This window comes from Sminthopsis crassicaudata, chromosome 2 (genome assembly GCF_048593235.1).
Source record: "Sminthopsis crassicaudata isolate SCR6 chromosome 2, ASM4859323v1, whole genome shotgun sequence".
Taxonomy (NCBI): domain Eukaryota; kingdom Metazoa; phylum Chordata; class Mammalia; order Dasyuromorphia; family Dasyuridae; genus Sminthopsis; species Sminthopsis crassicaudata.
Window position 1 is genome coordinate 633,768,605 of NC_133618.1, and position 21,618 is coordinate 633,790,222.

Here is a 21,618-nt window from a genome sequence, read left to right on the forward strand (position 1 = left end):
TCAAAATTGAGTTTCTAATCAATACTTTTTGTTCAATGAAACCATCAAGCTTTCCCATATTAACAATGAAGCTCAAACCCATCAATAGGCTGGATGTTGGACTGTAGCCCACATAATGTCGATTTCTGCACAGGATCAAAGAGATCCCAATAGGGCCCATTATGCATGCAACTTAAAAGTTTTTTAAGAACATGGAAAGCCAACAAAGTGGGGATGTAATTTTTTTTTTGGTATGGCCACTTTTCTCATCTCCAAATTTTTACACACAAAAATTCCCTAAACACTGCAGATGCAGCTTATTCCTGAGAAACATCAATAATTTCCAAAGATTTCCGCTCCTTTAACTATTCACATTTTGTAATAGAAAACAGAATTAAGTTCCTAAGACATTCTTCTGCCTCATGTGAAAATATATTCACCATCAGGGTCTTTTCATACTTCAGAATGAAAACAAATAGTTTTTTAAAAAACCGCACAGGCTGAGTGAAAATCAAGGAGCTAAGCTCTCAGTATCAGAACTTAGGACTCTGAGGAACCACCAGAAACTTAATCAACACAAACCAAAGAGTTCTATGGAAGGATGGGTGGGGACAGCAACAGGCGGTAATCAGAAGGGATTCAAAAGGGAACCAACTGTTTAGAGCCAAGGAAGAAAAGGGAAAGAACACGAAAAAGAAGGCTTTGCCCTTTGGCAAAGCGCAAGGCAGAATGGTCTGGTTATACAGAATTACCCACTACAAACCCTAAACATGCACACACACAGTCATGGAGAAAGGAACAAAAGTAGGTATCAAAAGTATTGGGTGAAAATAGGAGATGAGGGCTTGAGAACAGCAAGCCTGTTCCACAGAGACCTCTCACCTTCCTGATACCGGAAGATGTTTAATGAAAAAGTTGCTGTTCAAAATTTGACTGAAAATGTTTCTAGAAAATAGGTCTGTAGTCATCTTAAAAATAAAGGTTCACTCCTAAACTAGGAGCATCAGATGTTCTCAGGTACCAACTGAGATCAAGGTACCTTGGATGTCAGGCTGCAAAACAGACTGGCAGAGTTACAAGAAAATATGGAGAAACAGTAGTCCAATGGGAAGTGTGGAGAAGACAGGGGCAGGGAGAGAAAGACAGCAAGGGTGAAACTAAGCCCATGTTTTTCGCCAGTTCTATATCTGCCAGCTACAGTGGGCAGCACAATGTCAGAAGAAAGTCTGGGTCAGTTCTAAGATCGTCTCCAGCTTTGTGGAGTACAAGACCATGAAAGCCAGGGCAACAGAGAGAATGGAGAACTCGTTCGCCAACCTGAGAGAGAAACTGACTCTTGAGACTGGGTCTCCCAATGTAGCCTGAGCCCACTGGGAAGAGGTCATTTTCAAGTTTAAGTCAAAGAGCACAGTGTAATTCATCCACCAAGTAGATGCCCACGCTGCCTGAGTTGTTGCCTTTACCTTGGTGCTGATGGAGAAGAACAAGGGAAATTAGTTTCTGCAAACAGGAAATTCAGGGGAAAAGATAAGAGAAGAGGCCCAATAGTTGGGTACTAATGGCTCCCTTTAAGTACAAAGTTTAAAAAAGTTTTGTTCAAATAGGGAGGTAAAGGGAAAGGATAGCAGGATGGGGGGGAGAGGTCTTGGACAGCGGACATGACACCCCAAAAGGAAAGGAGGTGGGGACAGGGAGAAGAGTTAGTTAGTGGAGGACACAGAATCAGACCCCGGGACTCACAGAAGCATTTGGGAGAGCGCTCCTCCCTAGGGGCACCCAAGGTCAAAGTAACTAGAAATTCCTTTCCCCTCCTACCCTTGACAGCCCTGGAAGCCCTCATGCAGGCAACCTGCCTTCTGCTTATTCAGTCCTGAAACACAGGAACAGGAAGCCAAGGGGAAGGAAAATGGATGATGCTGAATCCACCATCTCCTTCCCAAGCTCTGTAACAGCTGGTCACTCGCTCGGGACTGAAGTGAGCTTTCCACCTTGATGGAAAGAAGGCCAGGAGAACAAAGGTTCGGCTTTTGCCTTGATTCAGTCAGACTGGGGCCAGGGAGATGGGAGCTGAGGAGAAAGTCAACAAAGTGGGGCTAGGCTTCAGATCCTTTGGCATCTGGAGGACGAGGTGGAGACTGCAGTGGAGAATGCTGCCACTGCCTCTTCTGCCTTTTCAGTTCTCATTCCTCTTGGTCAAATCAGATACACGCAGGTATTGGAGCTGCTGCTGCTTCTGTCATCTGGACACTGATCAGATGTCCATCTCAAACTGAGCATCATCCCCTGGTTCAGAACAAATCAAAAAAGAAACATTCTACACTAGGTACACACAGAATCAGATGCCTATCTGTCCTCTAAAGGAAACTTATACATCTACTTCAAATCAAGCATCAGATCTTTGTTTAGAACTAACAAACTACAAATGAAGTCTAGAAGAGTTGAAAAGGGGGAAAAGAAAACACTGTCTTTAGGTCTTACTAACAAATCCTATTAGCTTTCACCTGCCCTTTTTGCCTCAGTGTCTTGCTATATAAATTCAGATGTCTTTTAGATTCCACAAATCTTTTGTCATCACTCTTCCCCGCACTGTCCCCTAAACCACTATGTTGTTCTTTGAGTGATGTTCTGATCAAGAAGCTACTCTATAGAATGGGTCAGATAAAAACTTATCTCAAAAATCAGATTGGCAGCCAACTTATCCCACAGTGAGAGCACAAGTCCAAAACTTTCTCAAAATCCTTAGATCCAAGTTAGGAAAAAACAAAGGCTTTCAGGGAGTACTGAGATATCTACAAGTCAACCAGCTCCTCCTAAGGCTGAGAACTTTGGCTCAGTTAATAACCTACAGTTCATCGACAACTGCTTTAGAACCTTGAGTCAGAATGTTAGCTCAAGTTCAGGGGTCACCACTTTTAGGAGAGTAAAATTCTGCCATTCCAAGGACAGAATTCACTTTTTTTTTTAAACTAGAAAAATGAATTTAAAACTTCAGTATGTGAAAGAAGGAAAAATGTAAGCCTCCTATTCCCTTCCCCATGAGCCAGTTCTTTGATAGCACTATTTCATCAGCAGAGATATTCTCTCCCCTAACGAGGAAATAATTCCTCTGTCACTTAGTAGAAACAAGATGGTGGTTAAACTCATCACCATGCAACCAACTGGTGGGGACCCATTGCAGACTGACATCAACTGCTCCTCAGATAAGCATTTCGGGGTCTGCCCTGGAGTCTGTAGACAAGGTCTTTCTGGCTCAGTGGCATCTGCCAGAGATCTCGGCCAAACACAACACCATAGAGCTCAGGGCCACCTCTGGATCACAAGGACCCAAAGAGGAAATGAAGGAGGTAGAGGGCTAAAGGGAAGGTACAGGAAGATCTGAGGCACACAAACCTTCAGAATCTGTTTCAAGACAATGCCTTTACTTGGGTCTTTTCAACAATGAGATGATTCAGGCTAATTTCAATACACCACTGATGGAAAGAGCCATCTGCATCCAGAGTAGTACCATGGGTTCTGAATGTGTATCACCACATAATATTTTCACCTTTGTTATTATTTGATTGCTTGGTTTTTTGTTTCTCTTTTGGGGAGTAGGATAGATGTGGAAATATGTTTAGAAGAATTGCACATTGATTTCCTTGCTGTCTAGGGGAGGGGGAGGGAGAAAAATCTGGAACACAGGTTTTGCAAAGGTGGATGTTGAAAACTATCTTTTTTTTTTTTTTTCTGAGGCTGGGGTTAAGTGACTTGCCCCGGGTCACACAGCTAGGAAGTGTTAAGTGTCTGAGACCAGATTTGAACTCGGGTCCTCCTGAATTCAAGGCTGGTGGCACTGCGCCACCTAGCTGCCCCTGAAAACTATCTTTGCATATATTTTGAAAATAAAAAAAACTAATTTTTTTTAAGAGAGAGAATTGTGAAAAAAATCAAAAAATCAAAAGACAATACTTTTGCAGATGACCATTCCCTTCTTTCTATGTCAACCTCTTTCTATCTCCTACAGAGTCTGGGCTAAAATCTTCAAGAAGAAAAAACACCTTCAAGATCATTTCTAAAACTCTGATAGAGATACAACCAAATCTTTAAGTAAAGAATACATTTTATTTCACTGCTACCTAATAATAAACCACAGCCTTACCCTATTAGTCTTCCAAGTATCTCCCCCCACCTTTTCTCTTACCTACAGTAGGCTTCCTGTCATGATTGTTCAAATTGTTCACTTCCACTTTGGAGTCTTCAATCAAGGCTCCAGGACTGGTGACTCCTGGAATATTAGGGAGGTGGCAAGGCGGGGTTTGAGCCATGGGAGAATTTCGACGATCCAACAGGAATTTTCGGTCATAGATGATTCTGGTTCCTAAAAACATATGAGAATAGGGAAAGAATGGGTAAATTAAAGCAAACTGTGTGTTTATCAGCATATTGCTATGGCAAGTAAAATGAACAAATACAACCCAGCCTTTTTTTTTTTTTTTTTTTTTTTTTTTTTTTTTTTTTTAAGCTTTCAAATGAAAGATTAAGCAGTAGAGTGTCTAGCCTCAGGTTAACAGCTGCCAGAGAAACTTTAAAAGTTATTATTTCTTTCTTGCCCTACAAAAAAAAGAAAAAAAAATTCCTCAATAGTAACCAAATTCAATTGTGCAAAAAGGTGACAATGAAGCGTATTTAAAAGAAAACTAGATAGAAGGCAAAGAAAATTCTACACCCACAGGACATGGCTGCATAATAGCTTTCCTAAAGCCATCCCTCCAAGGCCCCTAATGTTAATTCAAAAAGAGTTCACAAGAAGTTCCTAAAAAGCTGGCACAGTCTATCCAATCCTTTTGCCCTCTTTCTTCTGGGGACTCTACTTATAAAGGAAGCCTGTGGCTTCAAGACTGAATTCCAAGCTGTTGAAGATTGGTCAAATGCCAGACTTCAACCATATATGCTACTTCTTCCACTCAATAAGCACACAGACATCATTCATTACGGTTTCAAGCGACATAACACTATACATACTGAAACCCTGATTTCTGCACTGGAAGTAACTATTATTTAATCATCTAAAAAAAAGTTGGAGCTTATGCTCCAATCTCTGTTCTGTCATATCACATCAGATCTGAAAGCAGGAAACTGGATCAAGAGGAGAGAAAACAATAGCCTGAGATGTTCAAATCAGAGACCTGGAACATACAGCTACATTAAGTGCTTATTCATGCCTCGCTGTCCGGAAGGTGACAGAGATCCTAATGATAGAACAAAGGAAATAGATAGACCACAATGAACTTGAAAAGGTAGGTATCTGACCTTAGATTAAGATAACTTGAAAGAAAAATAAAATACTATGAAAAATAAAACCAGCAGACATTTGAAGTCGGGAATTTCATTCCTAATTATTCTTTGACTTTGTAGAGCCTGTGAATTTCTGCATGTCTCAGCTACAATTTTTCTTCCTTCTTATAATATCCAATTTGGGGGAATATTCCAATTAAAGCTTCATACTTAACATTGAGCATCTGCTCATTTTAAAAAATAGTTCTGCATAAGAAGAAATAATCCCCATCACAGCCTACATAAATACTGACAATAGAAACATCAAGAAAAGTTAAAATGGATTTCTACTAACCATTATATTATTCTAGCAGTCAATGATAAGAGGCCAAAAACATTGAGCCCAAGTTTAAAGTCAGAATTAATAAAGATATCAATTGTAAAACACATTAATATGGGAACTGACCATCATGACAAACAGGTGAAAAGGTATAGCTACTCCTTGCAGTTTTACCCAAGAAGTATTAGGAACCTACTAGGAAATGCTGGGGGAGATAACAAATTTACATAAGCTACTATCCCTGTTGTCATCATGATCATTCAATTATGATAGTAAGACAAAAACCAATATATAGTGTGATATGACAATATGGAACAAATCACACTAGAAAGGGATGAGGGAAGGTTGATGGAAGATATAGAACTTGAACTTGAACTGGACTTTAAGAGATAAGAATTCAACAGATAAAAATGAGGATATTATAGGCAAAGGAAACAGTGTGAGTAAAGCAATGTAGGTGGGAAAACTCAAGAAACTGGGAATACTAAGTCATCTAGGTTAGCTGGAGCCTAAATCAAATGGAAAGGAATTGTCAGAAAGATGAGGTGGCAGAGCAAAGAAGGCCTTGAAAATAGCAAAGGAATTAAGAGTTTGTTTCTGGTAGAAGAATCCTGAATCACAGAAGATCATGACTAGATTCCATGAGGAAGACTCTCCTGGTAAGAAAAATTTATAGAAGAGAAAGCGGAAGAGCGCTGCCATTGTCTAAGTGGATAGCAACCTAAGTCTGCTCCAAGTTGACAACAGTAAGAGTGAGAAAGTGGGTGAGCCACAGCCTAGAACCTAGAGAACTTGGCAAAGATACTGAACTAGGGCTGGGATATGCTGAGGGGCAGAGAGCTTCAAAGTGACTTGCCCAACATCATAAAAGCTGCAGCAGCAGAGCTAACATTCAAACCCACAGCCTTTTTCACTAGAAAAGGCTGCTGTTCTGGCGGCAGTGGGACCTCCAAGGGGAGGACTCATAATCTCACAGAAGATTTCGTGGGGAGGCCCTGGGCAGCTTCTGATGAGCTAGAGCAGTGAAGTGACATAAAATTACAACATCTGAGCAGATGAAGCCACGCTGCCTCTCAATAATCAAAATTTCCCTTTCTTTGATGTTCACAAGTCATCTCTGATGGTATGTCTTCTGCCTTTTGTTATCCCCAGAGCCCAAGAGAGTGCTTGGCACAAAGTAGGTACTTAATAAATGTTTACTGTTTATTGACTGACTAGGTAAAAACCAAGTTCTTTTAGGCTCTATCATGTAGTTCTCTCCTACTCATTTCCCACTATCTAGGTACATGAAATTTAAGTCCAGCCAGAATGATCTCCTTTCTAGACCCATCCTTCCCCTTCCCATTTCATTTTCCATACTTGACACACCTAAGATTCTAAAACTATTCCTCTCATCTGGAATGTTCTTCCCAACACCAACTTTACGCTATCCTTGAAGGAACAGTTGAAGTTCAGCTTAAGCAAGTCATGGTTTCTCAAATTATTTTTTATTAAAGAGAAGAAACCTTTAAAGCTGAGTGTGAATGGATAACTTGTTTTCTTAACTAGACTGACACAACTTGAGACAAGGTGCGTCACTTACACTTCTTATATACATATACACTCACATTTACACATCTTATACACATACATATATTTAAAATGTATGTATAGCTAACAGAGTACACTGCACAAAGCAGGCACTCAAGAAAGGTTTATGACCACCACAGTGCATAGAATACTGGGCCTGGAGTGAAATGAAAGCCTTGTTTTACTGAGTTCAAATCTGTCTTCAGACACTTACTAGCTGTGTGACATTGCACAAATTACTTAACCCTATTTGTCTCAGTTTCTTCAGTTATAAAATGAGTTGGAGAAGGAAATGGGCAAACACTCCAGTGTCTTTGCCAAGAAAATCCCAAATGGGTTTAGACATGACTGAAAAACAACCCTTTCAGTTCAGTTCAGAACATCTGAACAACTTAAAAAGTCAACAAAAAAATTAAACTGTATTCTGGGCTAGCATATCAGAAGACTTGGGATTTTGTCATCCACTCCTAGGCATCTATCATCTTAATACACAATACCAAGTAATTATTTTTCTGATTTAACAGTAAAGCTAAGGATGTCACTATCCTTACATGAATTCCCTAAGTTACCGTGCCACAGTAATACAATTCCCATTTTACAGATGATAAAAATGGAGCAAGTTTAAAAGACTTACCCAGTCATACTGTTTAAAAAAAAATAAAAAATAAAAAAAAATAAATAAAGTGTGTGTGTGTGTGTGTGTGTGTGTGTGTGTGTGTGTGTGTGTGTGTGGCTAAAAATCCTGGGGGGACTGAGTGTTTTAAACACTAGCTTTGAGCTCAATCTGTGATCTTAGACAAATCATTTGTCCAGCTGTGATTATTACTCATTTACGTAAAAAGAATGACTTCAAAGGCAACATGAGGTTCTGGGGGAAACTAATCATAGTCCTCCTGATTAGTCTTACTTTCCTTCCAGTTACTAAAATGGCCTTCCTGAACAAATATACCGAATATGTATAAAGGGACACTAATAGTCTTTGATTCAAGAGTATTGTTATCATAACCCAACCACAGAGAAGTTCAGTGCAGGGATAAGGTCCTGAATTGGGAAGTTTAGCAGATTCAGATCTACTTCTGACCTTGGCTCTAAGGATGACTTAAGGGAAACTCATTTAAGGCTCCTCAGCTCAGTCCTAAGTCGGGGACCCCGACTTAGGACTGAGCTTGACCCTAGGGTTTCATTCAGTATTTTATCTTATAATCCTGCAATTCACAGATATAGTATCCCTAACAAGGGCCAGTCTCTACCAAAAAAATGAAAGCAGGGCAAAGGAATTAAATATAATTATTCTAGTCAGGGCTGAGAAATTCACCTTATCTGAGAAAACTTTCTCTAAAGCAAAAAAAATTCCTGGTTTCTGATTCCAAGAAAAGGCAGTCCAGCCTTGCCAGGTGACAGCCTGCCTCCTGGAACAGTTTGACTTGGTTAGATTTCACAGATGAGGTGCTATAGGCACTCTTACTCCCTTTAATTATTAACAGTGAATATCAGGATTGATGTGGAGAAGTAACTTATAAAACTCTCTTGCAATTTGCTTCCAAACTCTGGGAATTCTCTCAGGGCTTTGTACCAAGTTGACCCTCTTTGTTAGAAGAAATATTTCTTATTAAAAGAAAAACCAACTCCTTCAAGTCCTCACAACCTTTAAAACCCCTTGCCTCCCTAGGCCTTTACGTGTAGCAAGAAAAACTGATATATGTATGTATATAAGATGTATGTGTGTGTGTGTGACCTGTCTCAAGTTGCATCAATCTAGTTAAGAAAACAAGTTATCCATTCACACCCAGCTTTAGAGGTTTCTTCTAATAAAAAATAATATGTGAAACCATAACTTACTTAAGTAAGCCTCCCCTCCTCAAGCCCACCACCAGCACCACAGAGGGGTCCCAATTGGCCTGGGCTGCTCCTAACTCTAAAAATCTTCCTCCACATCTGTCTATTGTTCATCCTTCTCTCTTAACCATAGTGTTCTTAAAGAAGTTCTGCCATCTTTGGGGAATCTCATTCTCTACTCTCCATTCCCAATCTCTATCCTCTCCTCCACCATCCTAATCAACCTAAATTCTGATTATTATCATCATTATTATTATTTATTATTATTATTATTATTATTATTATTTTTTAGAAAAATCTATTCCTCCCTCCCATATCCCCTCCATTGAGAAAAGAAAGAAGCCTCTAGGAACAAATAAGTGTAACTAAGCTAAAACAAGTTCCTAAATTGACTATGTCCACAAAATATATGTCTCTATCTGAACCCCCCAGGCTGTTACCTCTAGACAGGAAGTGGGTAGAATGCTTCATTAGCAATCTTCTGAAAGTCTGCTTGGTTAGTGCATTGATCAGAGTCAAGTCATGTGCCCTTACAAGGCGGTTGTTATTGTATAAAGTGCTCTCCAGGCTCTGCTGACTCTTCTCAGTATCCATCCCATTAGCTCCAAATCTTACTTCAGATCCTCATCTCATCCGGACTACAATGTCTTCTGTTTGTCCTATATCCAGCTTTTCCCCATTCCAGAACATCTTCACATTGACGACCAAATAATGTCTCTCATGCCCTGCTGTTGGTTGTGTGATATCCTTTACTCAAAAACTTTCCCTGGTTCCCCATTGTCTAATTAAGTCAAGTGAGCAAGCATTTATTAAGTTATTTACTATGTTGACAGAAATTATGATAAGGATTTGGGATTTAAAAAAAAAAAAAAAAGGCAAAAACAGTCTTTATCTTCAAGGATCTTGATTGCCTAGAGAGGTAACAAGCAAACAATTGTACAAGATATTATAGGATAAAATGGAGATAATTTCAGAGGAAAAATAGTACTAAATTTAAGGGCACCTGGAAGTGGGATTTTAACTGGTACTGGAAGGAAGCCAGGAAGTAGAGATGAGGAAGGAGACCATTCCAAGCATAAGGAACAGCCAGTAAAAACATTCAGAATTGCACATACTTAACCTATAGCCAATTGCTTGCTGTTGTGGGGGGAGGAGGAGAAGAAAAATTTGGGAACACAAAAGAGTTTTGCAAAAGTGAATGCTGAAAATTATCTTTGTACATATTTGGAAAAATAAAATACATTGGAAAAAATTTAAAAAAAAATTCAGAGCCAATAGATGGAGTGTTTTGTTTGAGAAACAGCAAGGAGAGCAGTGTCCCTGGATCACAGTAGGTCCATATATGAAGCATGGAAAAATACTAAGTCACAGAGGGTTTCAGAAACTCAGATTTTATATCTGATCCTGGAGTTACTGTTAGGGAAGGGCACAGTCCTGCTCCTAATATCCAGAGCCTTCTGGAATTTGTTTCCAACCTATTTCTTCAGATTTATTTCACACTAATTCTCCCTTACCTACTTGGCAGTCACCAATTTTTTTTCTGACCTTTTCAAACTTCAATTTCTCCAGGAAGCCTACCTATCTAAGCTCTCTTCAATCTATCTCCTCCTTCCATAAAGCTAATTCAAGTAATTAATATTTATTATGTGAACTATTACACTAGGCGAACAGGTTTTTGGTTTTTTTTTCCTACTTTTAGTCTCTTGCCTCTTCCAATCTATTATATACATTCCCATCAGATATATAGCTCCAATTCTTCTAGCTACAGCAGGAGGACTATTTCTTTGCTCAAGCCTTCATGGGCTTCCTATTACCTTCTAGGTAAAGACATTCAATGACCCAGCCAACTTTTCAAGGGCTCTTACACCATACATGGATACTCCTACCAAAGTGGATTTCGATTGCATTCTATATATTACTTCCCAGGGAATTGAAAAAAGAGGGCAGGTGTAATTGCTGAGTCATTATCAATTGTCACCAAAAGATCCTGGAGAAGTGCAAGTATTTTTCTGATTTTCAAAAGAAGGAAGAGAATGGAACCTGCAAACTATATATAGGTCAATGAACTTGACTTCTATTCCTGGCAAAATTCTAGACTATGAAACTAAAGTGAATAAATATAAAATCTGGGAACATCTAAAAAGCAACGGGATTGTCATAAATAGTTAGGTTCATCAGGAATAGGTCCTTTCCAATATATTTTTTTAAAGTTTGGTATAATTCAGGTTTATAATTTGGTATAATTCATAATAATTTGATAAATTATAGATTAGTTTGCCCAGATTTGTGCAAAGTGTATCACAAAACCTCTCCTGGTATTCTTCTATAAAAGATGAGAGAGATGTTAACAGAGTTAGGTGAATTGAGAACTGGATGCAAGTCTGATCCTAGTGTAGTTTGTTAATGGTACTTTATTACTACCTTAATAGAGAATCCACAATAAAGCTGTTAGTACCTTATACTGAAATTTACCATAAAACCCAGAAACTCAGCCATACTTTTTTTTTTAATTTTCATCTACTAAAAATATCCTTCCTATGAAACCAGCAGCCCTAACATCCCTTCCATAATATCATGATTACATAAAATCAACTGTCATTGTTGGTCAGGGTATAACTGTGATTGCCATCCCAACATTTATCTATCCCAGGCCTAATTCTGTTTATGCTGCTCTCTCAAATGCTCTTTATGTATTCATCAACTACCTATAGACATCCTAGTCACTCTTCAAAGTTAACCTCAAATGCCACCTTCTCTCAAAACTTTTCCTGACCTCCCAGACACAGAGGTGTGATACATATGATCTCACAGCAATTAATACTTTTCACTTGTACTATGATCATCATATCCAAATCTGTGCTATACTTATCTGAATACATCATATTCTCATATTATAGGCTCCCTGAATTTACTTAAGAGGGACACCTAAATCCTTTAGAAAAACAACCAAACTGTGTACTAAGCACTATGCTAGATCCTGAGGCTACAAAGGCAAAAATAAAACAATTCCTGTGCACATAAAGAATTTACACTCTGTCAGGCAAGACAACTAATAACACAAAACCTATACAATTGCTTATTCAGGGAAACCTAGAGAAAAAGCAAGGTGTGGAGAGAAGACTGGAAGCATGTGACATTGGCTCCCAGTCACTACTTATTGGACAAATACTGCATTTCCATTTCCTTCTCTATAAAGACTAGCTGACCTCAAAGCACCTTTCCAGCTCTCAATCTAGGATTCTATGATCCTATAGGAGAATATTTCTATCACTTTGGATAGAATAATTTTGTAAACATTAATTACAAACATTTATTGTGGTTAAAGGATATGAACAAAACAGTCCCCAAAAGCACTGCAAACCCTTAACAACCACATGGAAGAAGGCACCAAATCACTAATAACAAGACAAATGCAAATCAAAACAACCCAGCAAATTGGCAAAGATGGGAATAGTCAGTGTTGCACGGGGATGATGGAAAGACACACTTGAAACTGTATATCAGCACAACAATTCTGGAAACCAATTTGGAATTTTGCAAATAAAGTGACTCAAGATTTCCCTACTAGATTTATGCCCTAACGAGGTCACTGATAAGAAGTCTTCAAGTGCATCAAAATATTTATAACAACACTTTTTAGGATAACCAAGAATTGTAATCAAATCAGATGCTCACACACTGGGAGAATGGCTAACTAAACAAATTGTGTTTCATGAATGTCATGAAATATAACTTTGCTTTATGATGAATGCAGAAAAGTATGAAAAAAGCTATGAGATCTCATACAGAATGAAGTCAGCAGTACCAAGAAAGCAAAATACACTTGACTACAGCAGAGTAAATGGACCCAAACAATCAAAATGAATACTGCAAATTTAAAAAGCATATGAGACCTCAAAGATATGAGAAGACACCCCTACTCTACTCCTTTGAACAGGAGGGAAGTCCATGGGCGTAGTACTTTGCATATATTTTCTTTTTTAAATTACTTTTTATATACAAAGCATATGCATGGGTTATTTTCCAACATTGACCCTTGCAAAAACTTCTATTTCAACTTTTCCCCTCCTTCCCTCCATCCCTTCCCCTAGATGGCAAGTAGTACCATACAAGTTAAATATGTTAAATACAATATATGTATACATATTTATACAATTATCTTGTTGCCCAAGAAAGATCCCGATTTAGAAAAGTTAAAAATAACCTGAGAAGAAAAAACAAAAACTCTGCATATATTTTCAAACTGTTGAAATGGGGGAAAAGAGGAAGAAGGGGAGAATAATTTATTAAGCATTTACTATACACTAGGAACATTGTTTGATATTTTACAACATTATCTTATTTGATTCTCACAAGAACCCTATGAGGTAGTTACTATTATTATTCCCAAATGAGGCAAACAAAGCTATAGGACTTGCCTAGGGTGACATAACTTGTTAGTGTTTGAAGCCAAATTTGAATTCAATCTTCCTGATTCCAGTTCCAGGACTGTATTCACTGTCCCACATAGCTGGCAACATAATGACATACTCATCATTTTTGCTGACTTTTTTTTTAATCTCCCTTTTTCTTCAAAAAAAATTTTTAGCAACAATGAAAAGTACACACACACACACACACCCCAAAAATAAACAAATCTCTGAAGCAGGGAACCAGCAACTAAAATCAGTTGGCATCTGAGCTGAGCCTTACAAAAAAATAAGGATTCCATGAGACAGAGATTGAAAGGGGTTGGATTCCAGACATGGAGAGCTTGTACAAAGGCTCATAGATGGGAAATAGAACAGCGTTTATGAGGAGCTGTGATCTCTACACCCCAATCCAGGAGCTTAAAAAGTTCACATAAGACGGCACAGATAGCAGGCCAACAGAAGGTTAATGTAGGTCTACCGTAAGGCTGGCAATTAATCCAAAGCAACTAAAGGTGGGCAGAGATCAAACTTCTTCCCTTTGGGGTTGAATTCCTCAGGCATTTCTTATCCATGGATGTGTACTCCTTTTGTCAACAGGGACTGGAGAGGACAGAGACAAGTATTTATTGGCTCTGAAAAGAGTGGTTTAGCACAATAGAAACTCAAGAGTAAGTGACTTTGCCTAAGGTGCCATAGAAACCTCATGGATGAGCAAGAAATAGTCCTGTTTTTCCTTCTCTTGTACTCATAAACCTAATTCTCTCCCAGAAAGGAACTAAATTCAAAACAGAGATTCTACAGAAAACTGGTGGTTTTAACTTTTCTCTCTCCTTCTCCCAGAAGCATGCTGAGTGCCTTCCATGTGTGTAATCAATGTTTGTGGAACTGAAATGTGATGCCCTTCTGTTTCTTCCCCAATTCTGTCATACAGAATCTCTGCCTGCCTTGTGACAAATAGTAATGGGAGGGGCTTTTAAACATTATATGGCCTGAGGAAAAATACATAGGAATATAGCAGTACTATAAGTGAGGAGAGAGCATGGTAGTATGGAAAACCTGCCTCAGATCTGAAGTCAGAAAGCTAGGTTGGAGAGTCAGCACTATTAATTAGCTATATAACTAGATCAAATCACTTAAAACTCTCTGAGGTTTAGTTTCCAAATTTGTAAAATGGTTCTTCAAATACATGAAAGAAATGAAAATGCAGCAAAACACTGAGTGAAGCACTGAATATGGAAAGGTCATTTGTTCTTATATATGAAAAAGAATGAGAAAAAACAAACAAACAAAAAAGTCTACATAATTTTATTCAGTTCTTAAATCACCTCTCAAAAAAAGGGCTTTGGGACTTTCTAAAAATACCACCTCCTGAGCAAAAAAGAAGCAGCAAAATGCAGAAAACACCATTGAATTTTAAATGTATTGGGGTCTGTTATTTAAAGTCAACAGAAATAGGTTCAAATTTCAACTCTGCTGTTTACCCTGGTTGATCTTGGAAAAGACACTTAGCACTCCTTTTGGGCCCTTCCTCTGAAAGATGAAGGAAGGGCTAACCTAGTTAAACTTTGGTTGGTTTTGTGTGTGTGTGTGTGTGTGTGTGTGTGTGTGTGTGTGTGTGTGTGTGTGTGTGTGTGTTTTTACACACTCACTTTCCATTTAGTTAAATAAAGGAAGGAAGCAACCTAGCAAAGAACTGGAAACAACATAGATGCCCACTAGGGGCATGAAAGTAAAGGATACTAGTGCTCCGTAAGAAACAACAAATGTGAAGTCTAAAGAAGAATTCAAAGAGTTCCACGAACTGATGCAGAGAGAAATACAACCAGACAAGCAATCTATATTAGAACTACCAACAATGTAACTGCAAAGAACAAAACATGGAAAGCTGGATGCTATAATCTAATGACCAAGTCTGGCCTTAGAGCAGAGATGGGAAAACACAGCTCTCTCCCTTCTTTGCAATTTAGAATAATCACTATTCTGGTTTTGCTAATAAGCTTGCTTTTTTCTCTCTCTTCTGTTTTTCTTTAAAGTTAGGAATGATTAGCTGGGAAGAGGCAGGGAAAAGATATATTTAGAAATGAAAGCCATGTTTAAAAAAATAAGAAATCAATTTTTAAAAATTTAAAAACATCTCTACAAAATTGGGTAGATGCTATCTTGAAACCCTTTCTCCACAGAAGGTAAGGGTATATACCCATGTTAAAAATAAAGATTCTGAGCAACAGATATTTGACAACCCTTCCTCCCCTAATTCCTACAGGGGTAATTTTGTGAAGCTTTTCCAAAATAGGATATAATATTCTGATCACTGGCACATCAAGGCTCCCCAAAAGAGAAAAAAAATATCATCAGCAGACTAGGCTGTGAAGACCCTTGTCTGCTGGGTTTTGGGGGGGAAGGAGGTGGAATTTTAGTCAATGTTATTCCTTTAAGATTATACATTTTTCTTACTTGCATTTTATTTTGCTGCTGCTTCTTTAAAAAAAACTGGTTTGATTTGATTTTTCTTGTGTGGCATGATAAATTGTATAAATATGTATGTATATATTGGATTTAACATTTAAAAAGATTACATTTTTCCCCTTTCATAGAAGACACCTAATGAATACTGATTTGAATTCAACTAGGGAAAGAAAGAGGAGGGAAGAAACAGAAAGATTAACAAGAAAAATCAAAGGAAACCAAAGGAAATCTATAATCAGAGAAATTAATATTTTTATAAAGTATATAAAATATTCCTACTACCTTAAACCTGTTTTTTTTTTTTACCATTAACATACTGTACAAGGGGAAAAAAAGTAATTATGTATTTTCTTTAATCAAGAAAAGAACCAGCAGCAATCAAGTCTCCACTTTAGCCCTCTAATCTTTGAAGAATCCCAAAGATGGAAAATAATATCTATAAGTATTTATTTCTATGTGTTTAATTTACGGTACTAATTGGAGTAAAATGGCTCTCTGGATTAAATCCAGAATATGCATTATTCACAGAGTATAGCCAACTCTAAGCTCTGAGTAATCTCCAGCCTTAACATTTCCTTTTGGACATCTTGAACTGGATATCCTTGGATTCATCTTAAGATCAGCAGATGGAAGAATGAACTCATCCTTTTCTCCCTCAAAGCTTTCCCTCTTTCCCCCCCCCCCCCAGGCTGGGGTTAAATGACTTGCCCAGGGTCACACAGCTAGGAAATGTTAAGTGTCTGAGATCACATTAGAACTCGGATCCTCCCTTTCCCTCTTTCTAATCTCCCCTATTAGTGCTGAGGGCATCCCCTTCCTCTCATTCACCCAATCATCAGCAAGTTCTCATTCTCACTTCCCATATACACTCTCTGGCCACTGCTTGCCCATGGTAATTCTGTCACTTGGGCTTTTCTCCTGATCCTGGGCACTACTGCTGCAGCCTTCTGATCGGCCTGCCTGCCTCAAATTCCATCCTCCACTCAACTGTCAAAGTGACCTTCCTCATTGGACCATGTCACTCTGACTCAATGTCATGTCTCACCTCCCAACCCTCCAACACTACATGATACAAAGACACTAACCTCTTTGAGGGTCCTCCTGACTCCAGACATTTAAAATGTCCCCACGCAAGGAAATGTTCCTTCCTCAACTTTGCTTCTTGTCTTTCCTGATTTCCTTCAAATCCCAGCTAAAATCACATCTTCAGCAGCAAAGCTCCTTAAACTGTGGGATGAGACCCCACATGGGGTCATATAACTGAATGTGAGGGTCATGGAAAAATGAATGCCCTAAGTCCTGCAGTATCAAGTATGCAGTACCAAGATTTAATTTTTTATGTAAAAATAAACAAGCACGTACATTTTGTTAGTATGAAAATTTGCTTTTATGTTTAAGAAATGGTAAAATTATATATGTATATCTCAAAGAATTATTTAAAAAATAAATTTCCCTTTTGATTTACTATCAGTAAATGTTTAACTTATATATCTACTTTATATACCTATAAACCTGGGATGGCATAAAAACTACTCAGGTGAAAAGAGGTGGCAAGTGGAAAAAGGTTTAAACTCTACTCTGCAGGAAGCCTTTCCTGATCATTCTTAATTCTATGCCTCCCTTCTATTATTTCCAATTTATACTACACATAGCTTGTCTGTTCCTAGTTATTTGCATGTCTCCCCAATTAATTTGTGAGAACTTTCCTTGTATCTCAAGCCCCTAGCACAGAGCCTTGAACAGAGCAGACACTTAATAAATGTTTATTGACTATAAATTTTCATTTACAAGCAGAGTTCTTCAGAGGATCATGGCCGTTAGGGCCGGAAGGAGTGGGCCTTAGAGGGCTATTAAATACAGCATCCTCGTGATAAGGGACCTGAGGCACAGGGAGTTAAGACTGGTCCAAGATCACGCCACTAAGAACTTGTCTTGGGCAGGATTTGAACCTACAGTCATCCCAACTCTGACTTCGGTGCTCTGTCCACAATTCTCAGACTCTGTCAAAAATACAAAAGTGTCAAGACACCAAGAAATATCTGATTCTGAAACAAACAAAAAAAAGCAGTTGCGAGTACAAGAGCTATGGTGGAAAAAACAGAAAACCTGCATTGAAACCTCAGGGATGCAGCTTAGGGTCTGTGTGATCTCCGACAGCCAGGGAGCCACCCTTTACTTAACTGCCACAAGAAATGGGCTGGCACTGACCCCCCAAATTCCCTCCAAAATTCTAAATCTATCGTTTAACTCACGCCTGAACAAAGGGAGAGAAAAACGGGCCCACATTTCTAGAAACAACTCTCACTGAATTTTAGAAACAAGGAACAAGACAGCGCCATGAGCGTTTCTGAAAGACTTCCTCCTTTAGCCTCATCCCCGGATGGAGTCACCGTCAATATTTAGCCCGGGAATTCTGTGCTCTGCCCAAATTTCAATGACCGTATCGGGCAGTAATGGTTACGGGTCTGCACCTCTATATTTAAAGAAACAAGTTCGAAAAGCTACATAACACGAGGAAAGAGGAAGCCGTCAGATCAAGGTCGGGCTTTAGAAAACGAGATCCCACCAGCAGATCAAGTTTGACAGAAAATAACTCATTGTAGTGATTCCTGGTTCACCAAAATGTTGACAGACACTTGGGCCAAGGACCGGTCTGGCCCCGAAAAGGCTGGGGGGAGACAAGCGGCACTTCCCCAAAGCCAACACCGCACAAGCCGATGACTTTTTAAACTCCGGGAGGCGGGAGCTCCCTCCGAGCCGATCCTCGTGCCCCGCCCGGCGTCCCGGATCCCGCAGTTACCCACTAAAAGCCCGGAGCTTGAAAGTGAGAGGTTTTCTAAAGCTCGGTTCCTCAGCTCTGGGGTGTGGAGAGGGCCCTGAGCAGCGGAAGGGCGGAGGAAGTGCCAGCTCCCACAGGAGTGCCCGAGAGGCACTGTCAGAAAAGGGGCTCAAGTGTCCGCCGCAGGACGCGCAGTAACCTCTATTCATCCCGGGTAAACTCAAGAGCCGCATCCCCAAAGACAAAGCACTGACCCTCCCCCTCAGCTAGCAGGGGCCGCTCCAGCGGCGCCCTCCTCCCTCCCCCCGCGGGACCTGGCCCCCTCCGCCCCCGCCCCCTCCCATGTGTCATCCACTTCGGCCGGCTGGGCGCACGGAAAAGGCCGGGCCGGATCCCAGGACTCGGACACTCGGGTGAAAGGTAAACAATGGTGCAGCCGAGCTGGGCGGAGGCTCCGCAGCCCCCCGAGGCCGAGCTCCGGGGCTTCCCCTTGGGGTGCACAAACAGGAGGAGAGGACCGCCCTAAAACAGTAACGTTAACATACGGGGGAAGAAAGACGCGGAAAATCTCCTTCGTGTTCGGATCTTGGCGCGGGAGAGACTGGGAAAAGGGCGGGGAAGAAGGGGGCAAAGCGCCTTTCAAATGACTGGGACCCCAAGTCTGGCTGGCATCTGGGGGGCAGCCCTGCAACCTCCCATACGGCCCCTAGGGGAACGACAGGGCCCGGGACAAACTGCTTTTCTGCTCGGGACAGCCCAGGGTCCAAGGTTGGAGGGAGCTGGGGGCCGCCCCCCGCCCCGGCCCCGGCGCGGACGCCCGCTCACCCCCCGGCGTGGTGGAGAAGAGCGTCCCCCCGGGCGTGGTGCAGTAGTCGTGAGGTAGCTGCGCGGCGTCGCTGATGGGCACGGTGCGAGTGGGGATGGCCCGGCTCTGGCTCTGGCTGTGCTGGGGGCCGGGCCCGGGGCCGCTGCCCGAGGCCGACGCGGACATGCTCGGGCCGGGCCGGGCGGGCGGAGGGCGGCGGCGGCGGGGGGCGCAGCTGGGTCGGGTCGGGCCGGGGCGGGGCTGCGCGCTCTCTCGGCTCTCTCGCCGCTCCCCTCCCTCTCCCTCCGCCGCCGCCGCCCTCCGCCCGCCCGCCGGCTCCTCCCCCTCAGCCGCCGCCGCCGCCCGATCGTCCGGCCTCCACCTCAGCCCCTCAACAGCAGCAGCGGCGACGAAGACCGGAAGCGGGGAGGGAGGCGGGGTTCCAGGAAGTGACGTTTGGGGCGGAGACTGCCCGCGCGGGGGCGGGGCCCCGATAGCACCTCCCTTCGGAGCACTACATCCTCTCAGACGGCGGTGGGGGCAATGCCCGCTAGGCCTGGGAATTCTTTTCGAATATTAAAATTTTTTTATTTTTCAGTTTCAAATTCTTCCTTCCCCCCCCCCGGAAGGCAAGAAACATGATAGGCACCGTATATATATTAGCCATGTTGCGGAGACGCGGGGGGTGGGGGAGGAGGCGGAAGGGGGAAAAGGAAGGGAAAAAAGAGGCGGGGAAGGGGTGGAAGAAGGCCGGAGAAAAATCAACATTTTTTTTTTTTCTTAAATCGGCTTCCTAGTGGATAGATCTGCAGCAGCCCCGAAGTCAGGAGGACCTGAGTTCAAATTCTACTTCAGACACTTAACACTTCCCACCTGTGTGACCCTGAACATGTCACTTAACCCCAATTGCCTCAGGAAAAAAAAAATTAGGCTTTGGAAAAAGAAAGCTCAGCCTAGAAGGCCACAGAGAATTCGACTTGATGGCCTCTAAGACTTTCCATTTGACATTAAAAAACAAACAACAGACAAACTAAAAATCGACAGGGGCCGCATGTATAACTTACCTTTCTCACTCACCTAGTTTTCTTTAATTTGAAAAAAATTTGAAAATCTAATTTTGTGAAAGAAAAATTATCCACTTTATCTCCCACGATCCTCTTTCTCTTCCCTTATCCTTTATCAATAGATCTAACAAGTAATTTTTTTCTGGGCTCCTCAGATCTGCTTTATGTCTAAATCATGAAACCATTTTGAGCTTATCCTAATAGGGAGATGTTGATCTATGCCTAGTTTCTGCCAAACGGCTTTTCCAGTTTCCCAGCAGCTTCTTGCCTTAATAGCTGGGATCTTTGGGTTTATCAAACATTTGGTTGCAGTGGTCATTTATTTCTATATATTATATACCTAATCTATTTCTTATCCAATGCCAAATGCTTTAATGACTGCCACTTTATAATACAGAGATCTGAGACTGCCCACTTTCATCCCTTTTTTTTATTGATTTCTTTGATATTCTTAAGGTCGTTATTATTTGTTCTAGTTCTATAAAACAATAGTTTGATGATATGGTGCTGAATGAATCAATTAATTTTATTGTATTGTTGTTTTTATTATATTGGCTTGGCCTACCCCTGAATGATAAATATTTCTCCAGTTGTTCAGACCTTATTTGTGTCAAAAAGCTTTATGATTGTGTTCATATAGTTTTTGTGTTTATTTTGGCAGATAAAGTCCCAATTTTACATCCTGCAACTTTGCTAAAGTTGTTGTGTCAACTAGTTTGTTTTATTTTTAGTTGATTCTCCAAGTAAACCATTATTTCATCTGCCAAAAGTAATAATTTTGTTTCCTTGTAGCTTATTCCTTTTCCTTCAATTTTTTTCTTGTTACTGCTATAGCTGTCATTTCTAGTACAATATTGAATAATAATAGTACTAATGGCATCCTTGTTTCATCCCTGATCTTATTGGGAATGTTTCTAACTTATCCCCAGAGAATCTAGTATTTCTAATACCATCTTTTACTTTTCTAGAAAGCTTCCTAGATATCTTGAGGTTAAGAGATGACCTTTAAGGGACTTAAAAACTCCACCATTCCACCAAAGGAGCTTTTATTAAGTGTCTACTGTATACTGTACCAAGCAATGAAGGTACAAAAAGAAAAATGAAGCAATCCCTCC

The 21,618-nt window shown here is 40.5% G+C and overlaps 1 protein-coding gene across 1 annotated transcript; it reads right to left on the reverse strand.

Annotated features, from left to right (window-relative positions):
- Window positions 1–219: 219 nt before the first annotated feature.
- EIF4EBP2 (eukaryotic translation initiation factor 4E binding protein 2) lies at window positions 220–19,809 on the reverse strand. Its single transcript, XM_074296531.1, has 3 exons — window positions 19,460–19,809; window positions 4,160–4,336; window positions 220–2,262 (listed from the first exon to the last, which is right to left on the reverse strand). Exons 1-3 carry the CDS (start codon window positions 19,623–19,625, stop codon window positions 2,231–2,233), a joined length of 375 nt encoding a protein of 124 aa, XP_074152632.1. The 5' UTR covers window positions 19,626–19,809; the 3' UTR covers window positions 220–2,230.
- Window positions 19,810–21,618: the final 1,809 nt, after the last annotated feature.